Raw genomic sequence first — 22531 nt, 5'->3', positions numbered from 1 at the left:
CAAACCCACATGTTGGGAAACGGCTCCCACGGTGTGGGCCGGCGTGGAGCCGAGCCAAGTCAACAGGGCCGGTGTGATTTACAAGGCCTGAGACAGACAACGGCTGACCAACCGGACCAGGAAGAGAGTGAGTGGCAGAGGACCATCTGTGATGCGTCAGCATACCCCCCCCCCCCTCTTTGCCCTCTCAAAGCATTGGTGGCTAAATCCTTTGTGCTGGCATGCAATTACGCCAGGGTCAGACTCCAGACCCCCTCCACAACACTATTGCATCTTTTAAGCTGCTTAAGTCCATGTGGCAATTCACAATTTGATGACGATCTGGAATGTGTAGCGATTGCAACAATATCATTCTCCAAAAAAAAAAAAGAAGAAAAGAATTCCGTTTACAAATGCTTGGTCTCTAAAATCCCCTCGTCCGTGTGGTCACATGACTGTTGCCCAGGGAGAGCTTGAAGGAGAAAGGAAAGGGCAAGGCGACTGTATTGTCGGGTTGCCCGTCGGTTATCGTTGCAAAAAGATGTTTCGTCAAATAAATAATCGCTATGATTCCATCCCAATTGAAATTGAAATCAATTCTTCAGGTTTCATCTCCAGGCGTATCTCCGTGAAACGTTCATCTCGGTGGAATCTTTTGGGACCGGTGCTGTCGCTGCCAAACAGATGTGCTCGAGGCGTCCCGCCGTTTCCACGGCCTGCTGCACTCGCCTGGGAAAGCGTCCAAGCGCTGTGGCTGCGTGGACGAGGCTGAGGTCCGGTGGCGTTCAGCGTGCCATCCAAACTGCACCAAAATACCCCATTCACACGTTCACGAGAAAACAAGTTACTCACGAGGATAAATGAAAGGGAAGCGGCCTCCTCATCATTCATTTTTTTCAGCAGTGAAACGACGTGTGAAGCTTTCAGTGGTTGGCGTATTTAGAGTCAGGGTTCTTACACATTTTGACCAATGGATTTCCAGGACTTTTCCGTGACTTTCAACCAAATTTCCACGACCAAACTGAAATCTCTGTATGAACAAGAACAATTTAGAAAATGTGCGTTTTTGAGCGTCTTTCTTTAAAAAAAAACATATTAATTACTTCAAACTCGGCGTAAATGAACATGTGAACATAACAACATTTCCATGACTTTTCCAAAACTTCTATGATTTAAGTTTTTTCCATGACTTTTCCAGGCCTGGAAATGACCATTTTAAAATTCCATGACTTTTCCAGGTTTTCTATGACCGTACGAACCCTGAGAGTGTGCTACTATATATTCATCTTTTAAAAACACTTGTAAAAGGCCGAGATACTCCACTCACGTGAATGACTTACAGACCGGTCTCTAATCCTATTACGACATAAGGCGTAACTCTGAGGAAAGTTCAAGAGAGGCACCTGTTTGGGGCCGGCCGTTATCCACTTCAAGTTATTTAGGACATTTAACTGAGAGGAGTGATCTGACATCATTTCAATTATACCAACTGTCAGCGAGAAGCTCAGAGGAATTAGAAAGTGTGCCTCTATGGAGACCATGAAAGCAAATCCAAAGTCGGTATTGAGAAATTATACATGCAAAAAATTCCTGACGGCCTTTTGAAGTTTTTCTTGATGCTACACAAAAAAAACCTCCACATTTCTGTTCTACGGCTGCCGGGTGGAGATTTGTAGTTCTGTGCGTTCCGCTGTCTGGGGTACTTAACATTCTTGAACATCAATCAGACGCTCGGGCATATTTGCAGTTCAGCTTTTCATTGAGACGTAAACTATGTGGGGGAAGAGACATTTATAGTATCGGTCAGTGGCCAGAGCACAAACACAAGTCCATCACGCCGTGGGAACACGATGCCAAATGCAACAATGGAAACGTGTGCTCCGAGTAGCACCGCAGCTCTCATTACGCCAACACACAAGATGAACGCAAACAAACACCACGGACAACGAGTCCATTGAACTGGGTGAACGGCGAATATTCCTGCATTACTCCTTTTGATCTTTTTCCGAACTTTGTGTCACAAGCATCGTTTCGGACACGATAGGCATCTTATACAAATCATAATTCGGGGTGTTGCGCATACACGAGTGTCACGTAGAGTACACAACTCTTCTGTTAATGTAATCCGAGTAATCCATCGAGTGCAAACTGCGCCGTGAGATTCGAGGAGCTCTTGATGAGGTCTGCAGGAGCCAATAAAGACAAACTGAAACAGAAGCGCACCCGCCTCTTACAGCCGTGACCTTTCAGCCGGTTCGGACCGAATAGACAGAGACCATTCCCCTATTGGTAGAACAAGGACACTAAATGTGATGAAGAGAGGCCGAGACCAGAGGTTCCTCACTGAGTCAAAATGGTCAACACCCACATGTGGAGACATCCTTTGGAGACATTTGGTATCACAGGGAAACGACAAGACCAGCATTCAACATGCCGCCGCCCCCGCACAAACGCACACTTGTGTAACCGCTATTTTTAACCCTGAATAAAACTCAAAGGAAGATACATTATAGCTGCTGTTTCTGTGCTGCATTGTCGAACTCTTTGGGACCTTACTGCGATGCTCCTAAATGGCATGTTCATTGCCTCATGTTTGAATACCACCTTCCGACAGGCCCAGTCATGTCATTTTCTGCCCGGCTGGGCACAGCTGGGTGGCCCCTCCAAGCCCACTCATCTCCCCCTCTCACTCAGGATTAACTCAGCGTGTTCCTATTCAGGGAATTAGTCAAGCGTTTTTTTTGTTTTTTTTTTAAGATACTCATTCATTTCAAAATATATATTTCCTCCCACCTCTCGGTGTATTGGCAGTAAGCGTGCACTTGTTAAAGAATGTGAAGGATGTCCGGCCGACAAACCCCCTTGTGCTATTCATGTCATCTAATCTCCTTTCATCCTGTCGAAGATAAAAATAAACATTATTGCAACTGCACAACGTGACTCGTATTTGAGGGCTTTTTTCTGAAACAGTAGCCGTGTCCAAACCGATGCCCAAGATGTCGTCTCCCCGAGGATCTCGAAGCGGTTTATATCCTCACTGCAGTGAACGATGAACACAGTCCTGCAGATTCTGACTCAAATCAGATGTTTTGGTATTTCTGTCAATAATTTCAATAGGGTTGATGTTTCCTTTAAGCCCATGTACAATTCTGTGTGCTGCATTACATAAACTGTACTCAGTCAGGGAGGAACCAGAGCACACTTTTTTTAATACACTATCCCTTCAATCAGGCTGTGACCTTACACTACTGATGGAACAATAAATCAAGGAAATTGCTGAGAACTATCTTAATGTTTCAGATCCTTATTACACCAGAAGCCCATCGCAGAGGGGTGATTTCTTTAATGTCAAGGTCAAGCCTTTGTGGTTATCGATGATGGAGAAACATTTGAAATGAATCCTTCCAATTGTCTATATTCAGCAAATCTGAACCACTGTATATCATAAATGTTAGCTCTCTCTGTGATAAGGTACACACAGGTGTCGCCAGTAATATACAAAATATTACTGGTGAGCAGAAATATGAAATAATGCAAATGTGAGAATGACTTACCGGTGGAGTGCAATATGTTTGCAATCACATCGTCACTTCTTCTGTGAGGGAAGTGATCCCTGAAAGACAAAATCAATGAAAAGTGTTCATTAATTGTGGCTCGAATGTTATCATGACTGATTTTGTGGTGTAATCTGATACCAAATTCCTAATTTCTGCAGTATTATTCTTTTCTTCAATGTGAAGAAAACGTCTTATTGTCAAAAAAGAAGTGCCGACGTTTATTGTGTTCCCGTTTTCTAACTGTGCTTTGTATGTGCCGTTAAATGTTTAAAGATGTTGTAATAAACCTCATGAAACTGGTTGGGAAAAGAACCAAAATTCCATAAATCTGTTGTGACCCAATCCTAGGACAAAGGAGCACTTTCCTGTCAAGAGGTGGGCTTGAATAATTCACTTGCGGTTGAGGACGTCAGCTGGCTCTCCTCTCCGAGTACAGATGTCAGCTAGTTGGGATCATTATCCCCAAACAAAACCTGGACTACAAAACCATCCGATGACTACAAAACATACATAACTAGAACGGGCACCCAGTAGAGCGCATACCTTCGCATATCACAAGATTGGGCATTGAATTATGAACATTTTGGCATTAGTTGCATGCCAATTGGATACAAATTGACCGCACTATGGTAAAAAGAAGATTTTGACCTTTTCATGGTCTTGACCTTTGACCCGATCGATCCCAAAATCTAATCAAATGGTCCCCGGATAATAACCAATCATCCCACCAAATTTCATGCGATTCAAGAAGATGTTGACCTTTTTCATGACTTTGACCCGATCGATCCCAAAATCTAAGCAAATGGTCCCCGGATAATAACCAATCATCCCACCAAATGTCATGCGATTCGGTTTAATACTTTTTGAGTTATGGGAGTAACACGCACGCACACAAATACACGGCGATCAAAACATTACCTTCCGCATTTTCAATGCGAAGGTAATAAGGCTGGCACATCTGCCATGCGTTCTTTTACGTTAAATGGGTCTTGCTATTCTTAGAACGGTGCGTTTGCAATGTTTAATCATTAAAGATGGCCGCACGTTTGAGACTCAAATCCATAAATGAGTAAGGCATGGGTGGGATGACGAAGCAGAGTTCTGACACTCGTAGCAGACAAAAGTATCGGCCGCAGACATCTCGGCCATACATCGTGGACTTGGCGGATCCAACCTTGGATCTCAGTCCGTCTCTTTACCTTGTGAGGTGCAGCTCAGGAATGGTCTGCAGGTCTTTGGAAGAAAGGTCGTCCACCACAGGCGAGTCGAGGTTTGCCGAGCCGTTGCTGAGCCTGTCGCTACTTTCGTATCCAGATTCAGTCCGCTGGATCTTCCAGTTGTCATTCCGCACTTTAAGAGGGGCCGAGCCCTTTGACCCGTCTTTGTCACCGTAGCCGCCCCGGCCATCCGAGTCCAGCGAGCTTCGGCTGCCACCCGTTTCATGCCTGTGCTCGTCCTCGTAGATGGTCATTAGGCTCTTGGGTTTGCGTTCTTCTCTGTCTGCCCACGGCAAATCTCGCTCTCGGTCGCGGGAGGGCGACTGACTGCTGGGTCTTCTCCGCGGGCTGTGCTGCCTTCGCTCTTGACCAACCGAATTCCCACCGCCGCTTAAAACACTGTCCACGTTCAACGCGTCGCGCATCGGCTTCCAGGGCCGGCCGGGCCTTCTGCTGCGGCTGTGGCCTCCGCTTGCCGGACGGTCCCTGGAGTCTCGGCTGCTGTCGGTATCGTATCCGTTGGAGACGTGGTCCAATTTACGGCCGTGATGACCACTGGGCAACACTTGGACCTTCGAGTGAGAGCGAGAGGGCTCATGCGAGGACCGTCCACCAAGGTGGGGTATTCGCTCCGTCCGTATGGGCCCTTTCCCTTGGCTGCTGTACAGGCGAGTCTCCAGGTGTTGTTTGAAGCCATTCTCTGGAGGGGAGACGGAGCGGGAGTAGTTCCTGTCCGGACGCGGCTCTGGTTTGAAAGAAAAGGAAGTTTCGTGAGAGCTTGAACGATGAGAGGCGCTTAACGCATTCAAAAAAGATCTTAAAACATGATCTAGGACGATAACCCTGGTTTGAATTTTAACATTAGAATTGTGTTGAATATATTGAAATTTTTGTAGAATGTTTTTTTTTTTTTACTTATACAGTATATCAACTTCAACTGCCAAAATGACTATCTGTCCATCACCTGATGCCAAAAGACACCAAAGTCACCGACACAAAGCTGTGCTAGAGCCCAGCGCAAGTTCAGCCGAGAGAGAGAGAGAGAGAAGGGCATGACGACAACGGGGTTACTGACATTTAGATGTGCACATGACAGGAAGGTGTGAATTACAGCCAACGGGAATACATTTTCTACCATAGAGTGCAGACAGTCATGCAGGAACACATGATGGGCCTATTTGTGTGTGTGTGTGTCCACACGTACGCATTTTCCGAATCTACAAATGGCATGTCTGTGTGTGACACAATGTGTCTGCTATTCCAAGGACACTTCCAGCCATAATATTTTTATTTATTTATATATATGACCAGACATCCTTCCTGGAGGCTAACTGCTTCTTGTCAAGCTATACATGCACCCACCCACACACACACACACACACCCTTATCTACCGACACAGCAGAGACATTTCACATTTTGAGGAGGGATCCTTAGATTAGTCATTTTGCTTTGATTTTGTTTTGCATGAAGGATTTGGCGTTTTAGTTGTGCGAGTCCTCATTTAAATGGAGAGGTTCATCTATCCAATTCATTTTCATAACTTAAAGCCGACCGAGGCTGCATGCTTTGCATTGGAGTGATCACGTTATTGACCCGGACAATCTGATCTGCTGCAACATCACGTTTGAGGGAACAAAGAGTGAATTTAATACTTCATATAACTGTCAGTCCTTGAGAAAGGCCCCAAGAGATACAGTCCCTATTGCTTTGGATTTTGCTGACTTTGTGCTAGAGTTAAATCACTTCGAGCATTGCTCTCTACGTTCCGGTCGTATACATAATACCTGCGTGTCTGCCGTGTTGTCAACAGTACACAAGGCTGTGGACCAAGTTTGAAGAATGGTGGAAAATGTCCAAATCAATACTGCCAGAATGCATTCATAAATACTGTGGGGATACCCCACAGTCCAATATGAGCAGCAACGTTGCTTCAGCTTTTCTTGAATGTTTTTTTTTTCTTTCCTGGAGAAGACTTTTTTGTAAAGTGCTAGCCGGGGCATGAGCGCCCCTGCTGTAAATGTATACTCCTTACATTAACTGTAGCGTCTCCTCCAGCCTCGCCGTTCATCACGGCAGAGACACCAGACTCCTTAAGCCGACTGCAATCAATCATAATGGGACGCGAGCTCGCTGTCAACACAGGCTGCTGTTGTTGACATGGTGGATTTGGGAGTGTGTTGCAGTTGTGCTCCATAATCCTTTCAATGATACTTATTTGAAAGCAGTGACGCACGAAAAGAGTATCGAGGTAGTCGGCCAATCAGCCGACTGATTAGCACCAACACACAAAGTGTGAGGTAAGCAGGACACGGGTATATATACCAGGAAGAGCATTTTTAAAAGTTAAATTCACTCTATAATTAAATCATACAGTATTAGTATTTAACCCTCCTGTTACCTTAGGGTCAATTTGACCCCATTCAATGTGTAACCCTCCTGTTACCTTTATATTTACTGACATATTTTACCCGTGGGGTCAATTTGACCCCAGCAATTAAAACCTCCAGAAAATTATTAGAATTAATATTGTTTTCCAAGTTTAAAGTGTGAGGTACTTTGTTTGTTTGTTGACTACCTAAATAGCCCTTTAAAATATATAAAAAAGTTGATATTTCTTATATGTTTGAGACAGTGAAAAACAGCCTGGGGTCAAATTGACCCGAAAGAACACCGACATTAAACATTGAATGGGGTCAAATTGACCCTAAGGTAACAGGAGGGTTAAAGTAAATGTTGTAAATGCAAATGTTTGTGTGGACCACAGAGCGGAGAACCAATGGCTCTAAATATGAGCGGGTGGGATGAAGGCCGGCTCCGACAGACGTCAGCACTTAATCCCCTTTCTGACACGTTGCTCCCGAACCAACGGTTACATAATGGCTGGGGAAGTGGAGGGCTAGCCTTTTGAATCTTAAAGCCTGACAGTTATCATGTGTATACAGCCCACATCTAGAAATCCACGCGCTGTCCACGTGTGACCGACCTCTGTAGCGTGACTCCGGCCTCCGGTGACCGCTCCGGTCAGGCTCTCTTCTGGGCGGATGCATCCCACGCAACGCTCCGGCTTTCTGGGCAACTTCTCGAGAAATATCCCCGAGGCGGCTTTTGGGATCGCTGGAGACAATTTTAACTACAAAACAAAAGAGATGACAGGTAGAACCATGAAGAATGTCACACCATTTCCTTAATGGAGGGACAGAGGCGATATCACCGGTATGTAATCGATTATGAATTTACATTTTTCTTTCAAATCAGGTGGTGGATTTACACTACCGCAGACATCATTAAAATGATTTTAATCTCAAAGTCTAATCTATTATCTCTACATCCTCTCCCTTGTTGCTGTTTTCCATTTCTTATTCCTGAGCCCCCCCCAAGGCACTGAACAATTGCAGAGTGTGGGGACGGGCGCAAACTTTACGGCACGTCGTGGTGCCGATGTATGCGCTACATTGTCTGCTACATGAGGGGAAAGGCAGGTGGAAACATGCCCATGCTCTATCGCTGGCACATTTTCACTTTGAAACGTAACGATGACTCATGGCACTGGAAAACATGATCACTGTGGTTCCGTTAGCGGTCTGAGGGTTCAACAGGAATCTCTGAAGAGAACATTCTCTATTAAAAAAAAAAAGTGTTTTGGACTACATTTGTCACTCGATGTTCTCTCCAGCACGAAAAAAAGAAAAGAAAAACAGAATGTGTGTCATAGTTCACAAGATGATGAACAAGAGTTTAAAAAGTTGACTTCAGATTGGACTTTGGTGCTTCTGAAAGCTCAGAGTGACTGAGAGACACTCAGTTTCTACAAACACATATAAACCATAGTGTTGTTGAGGCTGATACTTGTTTGTAATGTGTAATAAACAAAAGGAGGAAACACACTCCTGATTAAATGAATGTTCCTCCACATCGTGAGTTAAGAATGCAAAGAGAGGGAGATTCCTAACTCTTTCGTCTTTTCATCGAGCCCCTCTTACCTGGTCCCCGTTCTCCAGTGGGCTGAACGCTGCCCCTGCTGAGGGTCGAAGGGGTCTTCTGCTTGAAGGAGCCGTGGCCCAACAGAGCGTTCAGATTCTCCCTAGTGAGGTCCAGCTTCTTGTGGGCCACAACTGGAGACTCTACGCCTGTGGAGGAGGAAAAAAGGAAACATAAATGTCAAGGTTATGCCTTTTTTGGCAGCATTTTCTTTTCCAAAACACCATGTTACGAAGGTTTTATGAGAACAAAATTAAATTAAATACACACAGTGCACTAAGAAACTGAATTTAAATGACAAAATCCACACAGAATTGTCCCTAGTTTATGCAGGATCATCCAGTTTGGTCCGGCGCCCTGTCAGCTCTGATGGGCAGTGAGCGGCTGCCACAGCCTGGACCGGGGGCACGGCCAGCATGTTGGAGGAGGATCTCTAAAGGGGATAAAAACCTCACCAACCAAACAAATCCAGGGATATGTAATCCAAACCGCAGAGATATTCAGCTGACATCAACAAATGTTCATTAGTGACCGCAAAAGGCAAACAAATATTAACTGGGACTTTACACGTCCTGTAAAGAGTTGTTTTGTTTGCTGATAGATTTCCATTTAAAGTGATTTTTAAATGAGATGCTTTAAGGAGCCATATCATGCTCAACTTCAAGTTGATATCGATATTTTGGGTCACTACTTGCATGCTTTAATAAAAAAGAAAAGTTAAAAAAAAGAAAAATCCTCACTGACCATCTGTCTGAAGCGGTTCACTTTAGCACCCGTCTAATCTATCGAAACATTTTACAGATTAATCTAAAAATCCCACAAAGTGAATTATATTTGGACCATGTTACTGTATGATGCCGACGGGCAGAAGGTCTACGGGCCGAAGGCCTACACGGGCAGAAGGACTACGGGCAGAAGGCCTACGGGCAGAAGGCCTACGGGCAGAAGACAGAAGGACTACGGGCAGAAGGACTACGGGCAGAAGACAGAAGGACTACGGGCAGAAGGTCTACGGGTAGAAGGTCTACGGGCCGAAGGCCTACACGGGCAGAAGGACTATGGGCAGAAGGACTACGGGTAGAAGGCCTACGGGCAGAAGGTCTACGGACAGAAGGACTACGGGCAGAAGGTCTACGGACAGAAGACAGAAGGACTACGGACAGAAGGTCTACGGGTAGAAGGTCTACGGACAGAAGGTCTACGGACAGAAGGACTACGGACAGAAGGTCTACGGAAAGAAGGACTACGGGCAGAAGGTCTACGGACAGAAGGACTACGGGCAGAAGGACTACGGACAGAAGGACTACGGACAGAAGGACTACGGACAGAAGGTCTACGGACAGAAGGACTACGGGCAGAAGACAGAAGGACTACGGACAGAAGGTCTACGGAAAGAAGGACTACGGGCAGAAGGTCTACGGACAGAAGGTCTACGGACAGAAGGACTACGGACAGAAGGACTACGGACAGAAGGTCTACGGAAAGAAGGTCTACGGACAGAAGGACTACGGACAGAAGGTCTACGGAAAGAAGGACTACGGGCAGAAGGACTACGGACAGAAGGTCTACGGACAGAAGGACTACGGGCAGAAGACAGAAGGACTACAGGAGCCTTGCAAGCAGTTTACAGAAAAACATAGTGTTTTTTAATTGACACCTACCTGTACAATTACATTTGATCTTTGCCAGACACAAGCTACGCGTGCAGACGTACATGGGGTTTCTTTTATTCCCTCCACATCGAGCACTATTCTTACAACTACAAACACTAAAAAAAAGAGAGAACTTAATATCAACGGGGCTTTGGATCAAGAATAACACGCATCACTAAACTGCAATAACAAGATAAACATATCACAAAGGAACTTGCTGTTGTCATTTTTATAAATGGACACTAAATCAACACCTCATTTCCACCCATAGAACATAACGATGTTGCCAACAGAATCTCTAAATGGTAACAATGATGAGGACGTGTCATCATTATTAACGTATCAGGGTCATAAATCCCATAAAAGCTGGCAGTCAAAATACTTCACACAAACCACTGCAGAACCAGGACTGATTGAGACGGGTCATACCGTGCACGTCTCCATTGACGGAGGTCTTGGAGTGAGAATGGCTGCTGTTTTTTCTTGAGGCATCATCTATGGTGATAGCACTCCCTTCTGGGTTGGCGTAAAAGAGGAGGAGAGGCTGGAAGTGACCTTTGATACATTTGCTGACCACATCTTTCCACCTGGAGCCGATCTACAGCAAAGACAAAGGAAAGGTGGTCAATGCATCTGCAGATGTAAGCACATTGAACTCTGTACTTCTGCACCTTTATGTAAAAATAATAAATAATAATAATTAATAATAATTTTAAAAAAGAAGACAAATCTTTGCCCATCCAAATGCTTTCTTGGGGATGAATTTATTTGAATATATAATCATAACAAACTTAATTTACTTTCTTGTGACCCCTGATCTGTTTTCATTTCATGCAGGGTATCAAAAAGGTTTTGTTGGATAACAAATTGGACACAAGGCATCACCAGAACCAAGTCAAACTTGCAAAATGTCAAACAAAACCGCACCGTTATTGTGAAAAGTCTAATTTGTGATACATACCACTGAGGCCAAATAGCCCAACCACACTAACTAAGCTGTGTAAGGTGCGTGTCATGCCACAAAGGCCCCACAAAGGCAGGCTGCAAGCTAACAGATGCTTGTATGCTCCTTAATTCAGCAAATGACGGTGGAAAGGGGGAGATGTGAGGAAGAAGATTACAAGTTTTTTTTAAATAGACTCTTGATGTGAACGCTAACAGTACTGTAAAAGACTAAAAATCAACAGCCATGCTAAGAGCTCCATGAGGCTGACATTATCGTTGCACCTACTTGATTGAATTAACTAAATATGCAGCTCCAACATCTAATTCATGCCACTACCAGCAATATAATACTGATGCAGCAATGTTAAATGAAAAAGTGTCAAGTTATACTGTCAGTTATTTATTTTTTTAGAATGGAGTAGTGTAACTCGCACGTTGGTTACTTTATTCAAGTAACAGTATTTCATCATACACATTAAACAAAGAAGCAATGATCAGGCTACATTACTGAAGTCGTTTAGTGGCTGGGAATCGGAGAGTCACAGAAATGCTGGCAAGTTTCGACCCAGGTATGGACTTGGCAGACACTGAGCACTGGAGCTCCTCCATCAGTTGGGGGTGGGGGGGGGATGCACACACAGCACAAGCTGCTGATGGATTGACACGGAGCCAGCCAGCCGCTGCACCACAGTCCCAGGGAAGATTGTGAAACTAAAGAAATCCCACCACACACACACACGCACACACGCACTTCACCTCACTACTGCAGTACTTTGTGATGACAGGGTTGGGGAACTGCAGTATAAATAGGAGGGAGGGGCATAAAGGCTCAGGAACCCGGAGGCTCTTGGAGGGCAATCGATGTGGCCCTTATTGGGCAATAAAGAGAGTTGGACATTTTTTATTGGATGCGATGTGAAATTTCAAATCCACATCACACACACACACAATCACAATTCCCTCGATGCACACGGGGATGTCCTCCAACTGCTTGTGATGTCTGAACCACAGTATCAAACCTAAAAATAATCAATTTAGAATGATATAAAACAAAGAGCGGAAATCCCATACCTCCATATTCATGGCATCTGGAGCCAGAAAAGGTTTTGGCATGACATGATCAACTAAAGACCAAAAGAGTTGACGGATTACTTTTCTTTGTATGAACCGATTCGGTAAACTGACAAATAACCCGAGCACTAGGGCGCACCGTCTCACCTCTTTCACCGTGGCATCATCAAAGAAGACCCATTTGGAGGACCTGGTGTGAAAGGCAAAGGCACAGTAGTGACGGCTGGAGTAGCAGATCATCCCCACCAGCAGCAGCTCTCCTTTTTTGGCATGCTCATCCATCACCCTGTAGAAGAGCTGTGTCCACACACAAGTATATAAATAAATAAATATTAGTGCTGTGAGAAATAACGCGTTAACTCAGTTAATTCAATTACAGGTTTAACTAGTTGTTTTTTTTAAACGCATTTAACGCATGCGCAGAATGAGTTTACAATCCGTCTGTTGTTGGTCGTCGGGACGAAAAAAAAGTCACTTGCAAAATGAGCTTCCAATACACCACTTCAATCTGAACTCTGTCCGCTCTCATGCAGACGGTCTGTTCATCGGTAATGATCCTTCCGCAGGTTCACCTCCGGAAACCTTGTTACGACTTTTACTTCCTGTAGATCAGGGTCTCAACACGTCGATCGCGACCTGCCAGTCGATCGCGGCGTAGTGTTGGTAGATCGCATGACATTGAAAAGATTGGCCCGCCCCCTGACATGTTCTCTATAGCACGTCTTTGTTCTTTTATTAAACTAAACGTCTGTTGTTGATCGTATCTCCACAGCAGCATGTCATTTCTGTCTCTTCGCGTTGCGTTAACACTTATCGATCTCCGTCTCGCGCCACATAGCTCCGTGCGCGCATCGGGACAGAGCAAAAAAAAAGTCACTTGTCAATCTGTCCACCTGTCCGTGTCGGTGAGGTTTCAGCTTTGCAGCGGTGTCCCCGCCGTCCCTTTCATCACGGCCCAGTTCATGAAGAAAACCCACACAGTCAGTTTGCCTCAGCAGCTGCTAGAGGAAGACTAGAGGCCTTTAGATTGTATCATGGTGGAGTTAATGGTTGACAAACAAGAGAAACATGTTCTGTTTAACCCTCCTGTTACCTTTACATTTACTAACATATTTTACCCTCGGGGTCAATTTGACCCCAGCAATTAAAACCTCCAGAAAATTATTAGAATTAATATTGCTTCCCAAGTTTAAGTGTGAGGTACTTTATGTTTGTTTGTTGACTACCTAAATAGCCCTTTAAATAAATAAAAAAGTTCATATTTCTTATATGTTTGACACAGTGAAAAACAGTCTGGGGTCAAATTGACCCCAAAGAACACCGACATTAAACATTGAATGGGGTCAAATTGACCCGAAAGGTAACAGGAGGGTTAAACATTCTGTTTAGGATGAAGATGTATTAATGTTCCATGTGGAAGAAAACTGCTAAATAACTGCTGAGTTGCAGCACCATTGTATAGAAGAATGTATAAATGTATATATCCGTCTTTTGTCATAAATCTCTATGTTCTCACAAAATATACCGAGAATATCGGTAATATGTGATTAATCATGATTAATCCACAAAAACCTGTGATTAACCCAATTAAAAATTTTAATCGTTTCACAGCCCTAATAAATATATACAGTATATATGCCACAATTAATCATCGGCAGCTCTGTAGTAAGCGCGCAGGCAAGTGAGGAATGTCGGTAGCTGGTTCAATAAGTAACTCCATCTGTTTATAGATTCTGGTCTCGGGGAATGACCCGGCATTGATTTGACCATCAGTACGAAGGCGGTAAGTGCTGGTTTAGACCAGCGCCCCAATGGAACGTGATATCTTGACTAGTTCTACAGTGGCCCACGGATTCTTATTATTGGCCTGAATATCAACATACAGAGCTAATTTCTTTATTTCATTTTTTTCTAAAATAGTGACAAATTATAAGAAAGACAAAAAAGAACGTTATGAAAATGTACAGCGTCGTGCATTGAGCAGAAACATGGAGAAAGGGTTGGTTTCGGGTTTCTCCCACCCATGTTTTCCAGCACAGCCGGTTATCCGCCTCCCTCTCACTCTCTCAAACAATAGATTTCAAAGCAAGCGATGGGGGTGGAGTGCTCCGGTTAACACCCAATAAAACATTCCTTTATGAATTAAGGCCTTTGTGGCCAACTAGTGGGTGGGGGCATCTTCTGTTGGTGTGCTTTGGAAACACGCAAGAGACCAAATAAATGGGTCGAATACTTAAAAGAAGAAGTTATGCAATGCTCGTCGTACCAATCTGAACTTCCCTTATTGATTTGTATTGCTTGTGAAGTTCAAACACTCTTTAGTCATGTGGATAAGCTACAGAGAAATATTTATTTTTAACATACATATTTTAAACTGCAGATAACCTTTCCATATTCATGTGTGTGAAGATGTACTTTTAGGGCCAAACTCTGAGCTACAGGTGCCAACGTGTGTGCATACTTATGATCAACAGTGTGAATGTAAACACGACAACAAAAGCAGTCTTGAACACATCGTTTATCACCGTCTATTCAGCCCGGGTGTTCCACAAACACGCTCAGGAAAACACAGAAATGAGGGGAGGGGCTTTCTGACAAGCTGACCAAGGCCAGCAGGGGCTTTTTGATCAGTGGCGCTGGCCAACTGGGCATTGGGTGTTGACCGCTTACGCAACGGCCCCGATTTACAGAGAGATAAATCCCCACTTTATTTCCCACATATGTTCTATTGCACAAAAATAAACTGACCCTAAAACTTAAAAATAAATGTAAAAAATAGCAGCTGTGTGAGAGTACACATTTCCAGAGTTATTTTATATCCTGTTGTATAATTAATTACTTCATCTAAATAGGTCAGTGAGATGAAATAGTTGAGCTGTATGTCAATTATCTTGCTGGAATTTTACACAATTTTAAAGAGAAGAATAAAAAATTAAATAACAAAAAAGAGAACATTAAAGTGTAAAATGTACATAAAATGTTGATTAAAGAAAACTCACTGCAGAAAGACTGAGATGAGGCCCCAGCGAGCGGATAACGTCTTCTGTGAGGTCCGACTGGTCCGAGTCCCAGACGAAGCCGATGGTAACGATCTCTGGGGAGTTCATGAGGACCCGTCTGATCCTAATCCTCTGGCCACAGTTGCTCTGAAGAAGGACAAAGAGATATCAAATAAAAAGGCTAGTTTTACTCAGAAGAAACTTTACACAATAACCAAGGACAAATATTTAAAACTAAATATTTGAGAATCACTATATTCCCACAGAATGATGAACTCGATGAATGAGTTTTCTGCAGGAACCGTGTGCTTCAACAACAACGTGCTTCTTGAAACACTTTCATCGGCCACTTACTGGACAGTTGCGAAGGTCCCCTATCGTACTTGCTGCTTGTAACAGTTCCCCAAATGACTCGTCTCTGCGCTGCAGCGTCTGTTGACTGAAAAAGGACGAGACGCACCGTCAGCAGAAGCATGGGAAACGAACAAGCGAGGAAGAGGAGGGGAGACAGAGACAAATGAAGAGTAAGGCATGTGGAGGGGAGCCGTCAGCAAAAAGGAAAAAAATAAAAAGTTAGGACCTGTGCAAAGAGCTCACTGAAAAGTGAAAACGGAGTGGAGCTGGACAGATGTCACCGGGGAAGCAAAGAGAGTTTCACATGGCCTGTTCCTTACCAGAGTGCGGTGGTGGAGACGTAATGCACCAGCTCTGTGAACGGCAGCGGGTCAGAGGACGCCCCACAGCTACGGCACACAGACTGGAGACCAAGGCGGTGATGCAAAAAAAATAAAGGATCCACAGATGTGATTTCAGCACAAATGTCTGCTGTCAATGAGTAATTATCAAGTCACAGTGAGGAGAAATTAAACAACAAAATAACTCATTCATATAAACTGTGGCAGGAGTTATTGATTTGGGACTTTCCATGTAATCAGTTATAAACTGTGGGCTCAAATGACTGACTTTATAAAAAGCCATTCAATTTAAGACATAAAGTCATCCATCTCCCTCGGAATAAGGCAATCCTCATTTAGGCGTGGTAATATCTTCCTGATTGGGTGCCCTGAAGTTTCGGGGGGACTAAATCCACCGACTGCGCCCCGAAGGGATTTAGTCCAAAGGCGTATTATCTGTTTGATTTAGAGATAGAACTGGTCTGGGACAGAGTCTGTGAGGGGATCCCAGCCACAGGGAAGGGTGCTGTTGTGCTGGGATTTTTGGTACATGGAATCTGACCAGAAACACCCACCATATTCCTCAAGGTGGACCCAGTATCAAAACATGACGGATTGGTTTCTACTATCTCCGACAGTGATTCATGTACCTGTCTGTCCGTGTGTGTGTGTGTGTGTGTGTGTGTCGATTAATCATAACAATAGCTAGTGTGTTATGCGTGTCCACACATTACTGTAGAGGCTGTGCAAACAAACACTGTATGAACTAATAAATAAATAAGTAAACACAAACGAGAGGCGCAATTATAATTAACATCTCCTCAGACAGCCTGAATAAATGATGTTTTACACTATTTTGATGTGTCCAAGAAAACTAACATAATACTTCCTACCGACCTGTTCATAAAGTGTCATAGCAAACTTCTGATGCGTGATGCACGACTTGGAAGTGCAGGCGTCCGTCTCCTCGGGGACGATGTGCAGGTGGATCCTCTCCAGTATGTTCTCCTGTGACACAAGAGGAGATCCATCAGGTATGGGACAACCCACATTTTTACAAGCACTGCAAGTTTAGTTTTTTTAAATCTATTTTGACCACCAAACGGGTACTTAGGAAAGCAGAACGTCAATGCAATCGGACACACGGTTACAGATCAGTTGTTCAAATAGCGTCATGCTGTAAACCCGACAGCAGAAGGAACACGTTTAAAGAGCAGGCGATTCCTGCAATTTAGCTCCCGCCTGTTCCTATGGAGTGCTTGTGAGTTTATAAAATATTACGGCCTGCAAAGGTTACAGGCACAACTTCACAGCCTGTTAACCCGACACTGTGCACATAAATTGTGCACTAGCACGTTCTTAGATGAATAAAAGCCTCTGTTGAGTTTTAGCATGAGGAATTGGCAGGCAAAGAAAGAAACTAGAATAACCGCTGGCGGTTGTGCGCCCATGTGTGTTTCCATCCATGTCCTTCAAAAATGTGATCCGTTCAAAATGTATGTGAAACTGTGAGAATTAGCTTGGGAATCCTCAGTTATGGCAACCAAAAAAAACGTGATTTGTGAGGCCAGTGACCTTTGCTCGTCCTCAAAGCCAAGTGGACGTTTGGGCGAGATGTAATGAAATTCCCTCCAGGCGTCTGAGATATTACATCCACGAGAATGGAGCGGACAGATAACCCAACAATATAATGCCTCGGCCACAGGCTTCATGGGCAGAGGCAGAAAAAGACAAAAAAGCACCACCGTTGCTTTCTCTGCCTCCATTTTCATTATGCGTTACATTTGTGAGTACGTTATTGTTTGAGAAACAAAGTGACACACATACATGTCCAGACTTGCATAACCCAGTGTTCACATATAGTACAGTCCTCTGATCTTCTGTTCAAGAAATATTAGCTTCCCTCTCTTTGTTTATCCAGTGCAGTGGATTTGGACTTGCTAGGTTGATAAACAATGAATGCAAGAATAATTCAAGATATATACTGTATGTGGCGCCTGTGTATACGGTTATTAATAGGTGATCAAAAGCGTGAGAAGAAAATATACTAATTAGGCCGGATGAACTAGAGAAAACAAGGTTAAAAGAAACAATGCAGCAGTATCCGTTCCATTTCTGATGGTTAAAGTCAAAATAATAACAGAAACACAAGAAAAGTCCACTGCAGTTATGGGAAAAACACATTCCGCCTAAACAATGCTCAACTGTGCCAAGACGACAAACTGGCACAAAGATGTAAAAAGAAAAAAAAGGATGCATAAATCGTAGCACAAAACAGGGCGCTTCCAACACAACTCTGGCGCTTACATAACCTGTCATGATGATATTTAGCGTCAATGTGGCAGGGCTTGATGGGAGGGGAAGGGAGGGACAGAAGCTCTTTCAGTGACCTCGCCAAACAGTTTGTTGATGTGCATTTACTCAAACTGTGTGGCACACAAACATACACACGTCCCTCTCCACAGCACGGACGGGTTGCCACAGGAACTTACAAAGCACTCCGCGGCATCATCCATGAAGCCCAGCTGGAAGCGCTGCTCGTCCTTAAAGGTCTCTGCCAAGGCGTGACGCAGGTTGTCCGAGGGCAGGGCGCGCTCCCGACTGTGCTGGAACTGGGAGAAGATGCCCTGGAGAGGAGAAGGAAGACTTGTTTGCGCGTGGGATAAGGGGCTTTTTGTTTTTTGTTTAATAAGAGCATTGTGTGTCACCCTCACTGCTCAAATTACACAGTCCAGATATGTGAGGGAAACAGTTGGCACATTCATGAGGACAAATAGGAACTCAACCGTAATGCGAGCTTGTGGTTGCGTTCTACCTTTAGTGCACAAAAGATGCAGGACTCTCCCAGACAGAAGTGACCAGGTAGCTGCCTCAAGCTGCGTCGGAAGATATCCAGCTGCCACAGTACCTACACGAGAGAAAGAGGAGGTTACCGTGACGATTTACACCGAACATGACGTCAGAGCATCTTTTAGGTGGGAAGGATCTCATGTTCAAATACCAGGTGTAAAAAAAAAATTTGAACTAAGTCTCAAAGGTCATTAGAAAGAAGAGTCGGCGAGGGGAAAAACCACGCCGCGGGTAACGATCGTCCTCAACCAGCTCATCGGTTGTCTCGCCCTTTGAGTCACGGCCACCGCGAGTGACCTCCCTGTGGTTCTGTCTGCAATCATGAACCAACTCGCCAGTCGACCAATAGTAAAAAAACAAGACGGTGACTAAGCTTTAAAACTCCTAAATGAATAGCGGTCATAATGACAAGCGGGTGGAACGTGGTGTCCAGCTCATGGTGGAAGACGGCAATAAGTGAAACGAATTAAGTTGAATAAACAAGTGCCAAATAAATACAAAAAATAATATATGTAAAGAGCACCACTTAATACAGTTCATACTAATATTAGTTTTTTTTGCACAGTACAATTTATAGTTGAAATATTCTGTCTAATGATGGTAATGCCAGACTGTCCATCACTTTGGACTGACTCAACAAAAAGTGGAGAAGCGCAGAAAACTGTATTTAATCCAATAAAGCTCAAAGCAGAGTGCTCCTAGATCCTAATAATGAAAGAAATGAACAAATCAAATGATAAACCGTTACATATTATGGTTCTTAAAAAGATATGCCTACACATACTGATTTGTTTAAATAAAGCCTATAAAGAAGTAGACAGAAACCTCCTTAATACCATTTGACATGCATTGCTCACCGTATTGATAACGGCGATTATAATTAATTTCAGCAACTGTTGAATTGTATCCAGACAAAACAACCAAATCAACAGGACACACCTACCTGCACGGCACTGTTGAGGAAGCAGCTGTTCTGGCCCGGTTCGTTGAGCAGTCCTTTGGTGGGGGCCAGAGACAGCATGCTCCCCGGTTGGTACGATTTCCCCAGATTGCCCCCCGGCTTCCTGAAGAACTTGACCCATGCCATTGGAGAGAGGGCTCTGCCTTCAGACAGGTGGAGGAGTGACACCCCGACAGTCGGGCGTTAAGTTATTCCACGAGTTGCAGCGGCTGCCCTGTCACACATGGGTTTCTAGTCCATTTCTGCAGCTCATGTAGAAGATCCGTTCACTTTGTCTGCTACATAAAAGGCCACCCAGCAAAAAATGTGTTTAAAAAAACAAAAAAAGTAAAAAAGGCCAACACAAAACAGATTACAGTCCAAGTCTTTGTTTCGGGAAGCCTTTGATAATCAGCGGTCTGATGCTGATGATGAGATGTGTTTTGACGATGGAGTTATACGCCACGGTCATCCTGGCGTCTGGCTCTGCACAAACGCGTCAGAAGAGACTCGGGAAGCTAATTGTGCCACATGGTCCTGATGCTATTTAAGATGTGCAGCTGCACTCAATGGTCCCTCTCAGAGGTCCATCCATAGCAAAGACTCGTCCAGGCTGCACAGGAAACACGGCCGGGCTGCGTTGGAAAAGGAGAACATCTTTTTAGGGTGACATGGAGTTTTTTGGCATTTGCTGCTAGTTTCTATTCTGTGAGCACTATTGATTTCTACTATGTTCAATTGTTTGTTTTTTTCGACACACAACATTTTGTCGGGAAGAAATTATCTTTACTGGAATGTACCAAGACTAAAGACTTCATATCTCTGCTCCATCTGGGTTCGATGTCAACAAAGCTTATGTATTAACTTTTACAAACACCCTTTGCACTGGAGGCGTGTCAAACTAAAGTGGGCCCCCGGCTGAAGTTGCACATTAACATGCAGACAAAATGATTTCAGTTTCCTAAACAATAGAAGACAACAGCCGAGAGACATTTGAAGAAAACGGAGGTTATGTCGACCTGGAGAAGACTTGGTATAAACACGGCAACTAAAATGAGCTCATGTTCATTCTGTACAAGTACATGATTATTGCAAAGACCGGCAAAAAAGGAGGGAACCTCCAACATTAAAAGGTCTCCATTCACTCCCGACACGTCTTCCCCAGCTCTTAATATTGATCGCCGGCGACCAGTCTTTCCAACCCTTTAATATTCAATCAGACTGAAAGGCAATAATCCAGTCTATATAAAACCAACGATAAATACGTGTCAGCAGAAACCAGAGCCCAAAGTTAAGTGGTTCTAAATGGTTATTTTGCTGAACAAAAAGAATCTTTGTTTTACCTGAAACATTAGAATCTTCTATCGGTCCTCTATATTCACTAGACAGCGGTGTCCCTGTTACAAAAAGCTGCACTGCAATGTGTTTTAAACAGTCACGTTTTTTCGCGAGAATTGTGAGACCTGAAATGTTAAACTTAAGACATAAAATAGTGCTTCAAGTTTCTTTTGTGTCCATTCTTTTCTGAACTCAACTACAAAAGAGAGCTGGCTCGACCTATCTTGTTTTGTTTTGTGTGAGCAGTGGAGGCCTTTACAACAGACCACTGAAGTAAAAGCAGCACTGAACACCGTCTCCTGGAAGAGGCTTGATGGATGAATATGTTTGTGCTCAGTCGGACAACGGAGGCTGTGTCTAGGTTATTACAATAGTGAATGCCCCAAAAGGGACATGGTACATAACCAGGGCTTTTTTAATATGCCCATCAAGACATGTCTGGGATATTCCTTCATGTCATTGTAAATCACACAACGCTTGCTGTGTGTCTTTAATGAAAACTGAAGTTGCGGCGAAGCAAACGTCCTGTCGGGCAACAAGAAAGAACAAAGGAGCAACAATGAGCAATAGTTCCTTGTGTGGCCCTCATGGTCAGCCTCATTTAGACCTCAACACCTTCAAGAATAAACCTCAAACAGTGTTATTCAGGGAGAGCACAAACAAATACATACTGCCCTACTTAGCACAAACAATGAAACCTCCCTCCCGAGACTCTCCAGCAGCGCAACAAGTTTCAGCCAAAACCGGTCGGACGGTATTTCAGGAATCCACAATGGATGATGCTGTTGCAACAGCGTGGCCGTACAGCAGGTGAACAGTGCAACCTGAAGTTTAGTATTTTCGCGTAGAGTTTACAGCCGTCTTCTCGCGACTGAACTCGACGCGCGCGGGTCGTCGCCTCTGCACGTCGTGTCTGGACTCAATCAGCATTCCAAAGCAATCGCTTAAGCTCACGGTTGCTTAAGAGCTGCCGTTCCTGGATTAGTTTCAGGCCCACCTTTCCCGACGGCGTCACGTGCCCCGACACGTTGGCAGTATGTGTATGTCTCACGAGGGAACATCGAGCCGCGGCATATATCGGGGTCGCTCGTGACGACGAGAAGAGGAAATGCGGCCCCGTCTTTCTGGACATCAAACGATTATTAGCATGATGGTGGTCCACTTGAAAACATGCCGTCTTTTAGTCTCAGCAGAATTGCCACTGGATGACGACAAATCAATGACATAATCTTCTCCTGAAAAGATTATGCTCAAATACCTGAGGGCAAAGAGTATAATTTTTTACCTCATGAAAATAATATCCGTTTGACATGATCGCCCTTACTTAACA

General features: G+C 44.1%; 1 protein-coding gene across 1 annotated transcript in view; it reads right to left on the bottom strand.

The window, feature by feature from the left end:
- LOC130211798 (inactive ubiquitin carboxyl-terminal hydrolase 53-like) overlaps window positions 1-22531 on the bottom strand; it is a 30631-nt gene that overhangs the window by 3120 nt on the left and 4980 nt on the right. Inside the window, exons 2-14 of the mRNA XM_056442798.1 lie at window positions 19867-20498; window positions 18889-18981; window positions 18566-18700; window positions 16971-17081; window positions 16074-16156; window positions 15754-15838; window positions 15400-15546; window positions 12548-12697; window positions 10814-10982; window positions 8735-8881; window positions 7738-7884; window positions 4736-5498; window positions 3534-3592 (exon numbers count right to left, since the gene is read on the bottom strand). Coding sequence (XP_056298773.1) covers window positions 3534-3592; window positions 4736-5498; window positions 7738-7884; window positions 8735-8881; window positions 10814-10982; window positions 12548-12697; window positions 15400-15546; window positions 15754-15838; window positions 16074-16156; window positions 16971-17081; window positions 18566-18700; window positions 18889-18981; window positions 19867-20010 — 2233 coding nt within the window. The 5' untranslated portion in view covers window positions 20011-20498. The remainder of the gene's footprint in view (window positions 1-3533; window positions 3593-4735; window positions 5499-7737; window positions 7885-8734; window positions 8882-10813; window positions 10983-12547; window positions 12698-15399; window positions 15547-15753; window positions 15839-16073; window positions 16157-16970; window positions 17082-18565; window positions 18701-18888; window positions 18982-19866; window positions 20499-22531) is intronic.

This window comes from Pseudoliparis swirei, chromosome 21, assembly GCF_029220125.1.
Source record: "Pseudoliparis swirei isolate HS2019 ecotype Mariana Trench chromosome 21, NWPU_hadal_v1, whole genome shotgun sequence".
Taxonomy (NCBI): Eukaryota; Metazoa; Chordata; class Actinopteri; order Perciformes; family Liparidae; genus Pseudoliparis; species Pseudoliparis swirei.
The sequence above is the reverse complement of the archived record's forward strand: the minus strand, read 5'-3'. Positions and strand labels throughout refer to the sequence as shown.